Genomic DNA, 3,753 nt, shown 5'->3' with positions numbered 1-3,753 from the left:
TATAGGTTTTATAAAGATGAGATCTCTCAAATCTCTGTTTGATTTTAATAAGAATTGGCTGCATGAATGTATTCCTATCTTTCTACTTTTCTCTTTAAGGTAAAATATGTGCTATCCTTGCTACATACATCTCATGATTATCCAGTAATGATTTTTGCTTTTCTTCTAAGTTTAAATACAGTGGCACATAAACAATGATGTCATATAAATCAGAGATTATAATAATATACAGTAACTTGGTCCTCTATATTAATATATTATAGAGTAAGTCAAGATGAATGGACAAGAAGCAACCTAGAAGACCCGTCATTGCTTCAGTAATGTGATGTGGTTGTTATCATAAAGTAGAAAAAGATATTTTGTGTTCCAATCAAATCATTTAATCATCCACCGGTGTTCCTGGAAGACTAAGTCTTTGTTTATCTAAGAACCAAATTCCCAACAAAAAGACAAGGCGGCCGCCAGCAGCAGCCTTAGCTTCCATGGAAAAGCTTCAGAGGCTTAATTGGCAAAACGAGCACGATGTTGTGGTTGACAGAAGATAGAGAGCACAAATGAACATATACACCCAGTCACCCAGACCCAGGAAAATGATTGTGTATGATCAGTTTTGTGCTCTCTTTTCTTCTGCCAACATATTATATATATTATGATCTTCCTGCAGTTCCAGTTCCAGAAATATGCAGATATGCCCTTCGTTACCGATGCTATATATTCTTCTTATATAATATGATCTTCCAAAGAAGGTAAGAGTTAGTGATTACATGTATATATATATATATATAGTCTCATGATCTTAGTGATTACATGTATATATAAGCTCAGATTAATTGCACGGAGCAGCAATTCTTTCTTGGCTCAAGCTCAAGGTACGCAATCAGATATTGGAATTTTATTTGTCTAGCTGCTTGTGCTTTGTGGTCACCTTTAACATTGAACATGTACATGTAATGACCGTATGCTTACCCAAAAAGCTAGAGAAATTAATTTTAAGGTGAAGCATGCGACTAGCTAGCTTAACATGACAGTTGAACAAATAATAAACTAATAAATTTCTATCAGTGCAATGCAATGGATGTCAGGGTTGGAGCTCAGATGGGTCAAAACACAACACGTACGTTCTTGCTCTTGAGGAGCAGCAGCGTTGTTTGAACTTTGCTACAGATAATGAATGCTGCTGCAAGGGGTTGCCAGATCTCTCTAGTTTGTTGGTTTTCATACTTGGGGAAATGTTGTCTTTGGATTCTATAACTATCAATTGATGGAGAGAGAGGCTTCTTCTCTTCTTCAATCGATCGATCGATCAATCAATCAATCAAGGCTATGTGTATATATATCACTCAGTTAGTCATTCAGTCACATGATCGGTTCACTGTTCATCCATCTTATCTTAATTGGTTTTACAGAATCTCTTCTTCTTGTTTCTTGCTCTTAACTCTCTCCTCTGGTGTGGACTGATTCATTGGGGAGTGTGCATGCATGCTAGCTATATCTATATCTATCTATAGGAGGACTGCACTTGCATCATACATCAACACAACATAGACAGAACCTTATAAATTACAACCTTATAAATTACAACCAACCAGAAGAATCCAGTTTATAAATTTGTTTGATTTTAAAAATAAAATAAAAAACAAATTAATCAAATCATTTTGTTTTTGTTCTTTCTTTCTTTCTTTCTTTTACATCTGAATTTGGCAATTGTTTGCATGCTTAGACCGCTACATATATAAACAACATTTAATTTACAGGTTATAATGTCGCATTGGGATTGTGATGATCATATATATATGTATGCAAGAAACATATTCCTCTCTCTCTCTCTCTCTCTCTCTCTCTCTCAAGCGCAAGGTAATTAACAATTAGGTAGCAAAATAGATTAGGAAGAGAAACAAAAAAGACATGCAGTGGTAATAGATAGTTGAAGCACCAAAAACCTATCTATCCTCCTGGACTCTAGCTAGCTAATATTCTGCATGTCGCTCGCTCGTATTCTCTACACTTTGATTAAAACTTCAACTTCTCTTCTTCACGAATCGACCCTGCAGTTACATTACATTATGCAACAAATACTCAAATTAGTCATCCTAATTCCTAATTAATTTATAAGTGGAGGAGGAGGGAGTCGAGTATACCTTCATACGGGGTCGTTTTTCGGCATTGACCTTTCGAACTTGGTATCGGATCCGCTTAGAGAAGAGCCTGTTTTGCCTTTTTTCCTTGTATCTCAATACACTCGCCTCTCTTTGAGTTTTCCCCATCTTCGTTTTCAGGCTCTCATCCTCTCCTCCTGGGACCCTCCATAAATTCCCATCACATCCCTCACCCTGAGCTCCATCCATGACAAATTTAAAGGTTACAACAACGACTTACAAACTGAAAATAATGTTTGGCAAGTTGGGGCATTGGCCGATATTGCCCATAGCTAGCTCCAGCTGGGCAATGTGCTGCACTGCACTAGGGTCCAAATTAAAATGCAACAAGTGGTAGGTTCCACTTCCATTCCATCCACCAAGCAAGTAAACCAACCAAATTGGAAATGAAATGAATAATACTTAGATTCAATTAAAACGCAAAAGATATGAATTAATGTATCACATTAATTTCATAAACATAAAAATTAATCCTGTTTAAGGTGATATCAGAAACAGGACATCACTACCCAAATGAATAGCAAAAACAAAGACGAAGGAGAAAAAGTTTCTTACATTGGGAGTGTTATCATGGAGCTGAAAAAGCTGGTCAGGAACAGTCTGTGGTGGGTCCCCATCAATGCAAAGTGGGCCCTTATCAGACCAAGCATTCAAGATCTCCTCATAATCAAGCTTCAAAGCCAAGGTCCCGCTCCTCCACCGTTCCTCCACGTCAGGACGAGGCTCCTCCTCCTTCTTGTCCACCAGCTCCGAGTAGCACACCCACTTCTCCACGCTCGTCTCCCTCTCTCTGCTCCTCATCGCCGTCCGTACAATGTTATAGTAGGCGTAGGTGGAAAACGACTCTTGGTCCTCTCGGTCAGATGACATTGTGGTGGTTGTCGAGGTGGAGGTCGTGGCGGTGGAGGTGGATGTGAGGAGGCCGTTGAGGGTGGCTCCGCCGTCTGAGTGGAAGAGCAAGGCCACGTTGTCGTCCTGCATGTCGGCTTTGTCTTGGTGGTCGACAAGGTTTTCCGGGTGGAGTGGGAAGAGGTTGAGCTGGTGGCGTTGACCGGCGGTCATTGTATTTGTAGTGGTCGAATCTGGTACTGTGTAATAATCTTGGTCGTGATCATGCTTGGGGAGCGAGAGTTGGGATCGGAGGCTTAAGAACTTGGGCTTCCTGGTCTTGGTTCTGGATTTGCGGTGAGCTGCTGCCGGGTCTGTGGAGGTTTCTTGTTGTTCTTCCTTGATGATATTATGAATCATAGAGCTGGTTTGCACAGGATCATCATCATCATGACAAGTAGGAGTAGCAGAAGGAGGAAGAGGTGGACTCTTCTTGTTGCACATCTCTCTCTCTTTCTCCTAAAAAGGCTGTTGCTTTCTGCGAGTTGACTGCTAAACCTAGTTAGGTTGCGGGGGAAGGGAAGAAAATGAATTGAAGGGGCGAAAAGGAGATAAAAAGAAAGGGCATGGCATGGGAAAGTGTTTTTGGCGAGGAGGCAGCAAAGACAGACACAGACAGAGAGAGGAGGCAGCAGCAGGTTGAACCAGCTGGGGAATTATTAAATTAAGTTGAGCTAAGCAAAGCATCGGGAAAAGGGTACTCTTCACT

General features: G+C 40.4%; 1 protein-coding gene and 1 long non-coding RNA gene across 3 annotated transcripts; one reads left to right on the top strand and one right to left on the bottom strand.

The window, feature by feature from the left end:
• The first annotated feature begins 323 nt into the window (after nt 1–323).
• Nucleotides 324–1,408, top strand: LOC117621161. The gene is made up of 2 exons (XR_004584898.1): nt 324–869; nt 1,063–1,408. It is a non-coding gene; the product is annotated as an uncharacterized LOC117621161 (long non-coding RNA).
• A 353-nt stretch (nt 1,409–1,761) lies between these two features.
• LOC117621143 (zinc finger protein CONSTANS-LIKE 6) lies at nt 1,762–3,753 on the bottom strand. Of its 2 annotated transcripts, XM_034351460.1 has the most exons (3): nt 2,712–3,748; nt 2,139–2,330; nt 1,762–2,045 (listed from the first exon to the last, which is right to left on the bottom strand). In XM_034351460.1, exons 1-3 carry the CDS (start codon nt 3,486–3,488, stop codon nt 2,019–2,021), a joined length of 996 nt encoding a protein of 331 aa, XP_034207351.1. In that variant the 5' UTR covers nt 3,489–3,748; the 3' UTR covers nt 1,762–2,018. The 2 variants fall into 2 exon arrangements, with proteins under 2 accessions (XP_034207351.1, XP_034207352.1); XM_034351461.1 differs by lacking the exon at nt 1,762–2,045 and having other exon boundaries at nt 2,213–2,499; nt 2,712–3,753.

This window comes from Prunus dulcis, chromosome 3 (genome assembly GCF_902201215.1).
Source record: "Prunus dulcis chromosome 3, ALMONDv2, whole genome shotgun sequence".
In the NCBI taxonomy this organism is placed as follows: Eukaryota; Viridiplantae; Streptophyta; class Magnoliopsida; order Rosales; family Rosaceae; genus Prunus; species Prunus dulcis.
Note: the sequence above shows the minus strand (reverse complement) of the source record. Positions and strands in the feature narration are given on the sequence as shown.

What these genes read in the sequence shown, in the direction of transcription:
- LOC117621143 (XM_034351460.1), bottom strand. Translation starts at nt 3,488, where the DNA reads ATGTGCAACAAGAAGAGTCCACCTCTTCCTCCTTCTGCTACTCCTACT. An exon ending in TCCATGATAACACTCCCAAT is followed by an intron (nt 2,331 to 2,711) that starts GTAAGAAACTTT and finishes GATGGAGCTCAG; the next exon opens with GGTGAGGGATGTGATGGGAA. An exon ending in AAAAACGACCCCGTATGAAG is followed by an intron (nt 2,046 to 2,138) that starts GTATACTCGACT and finishes ATGTAACTGCAG; the next exon opens with GGTCGATTCGTGAAGAAGAG.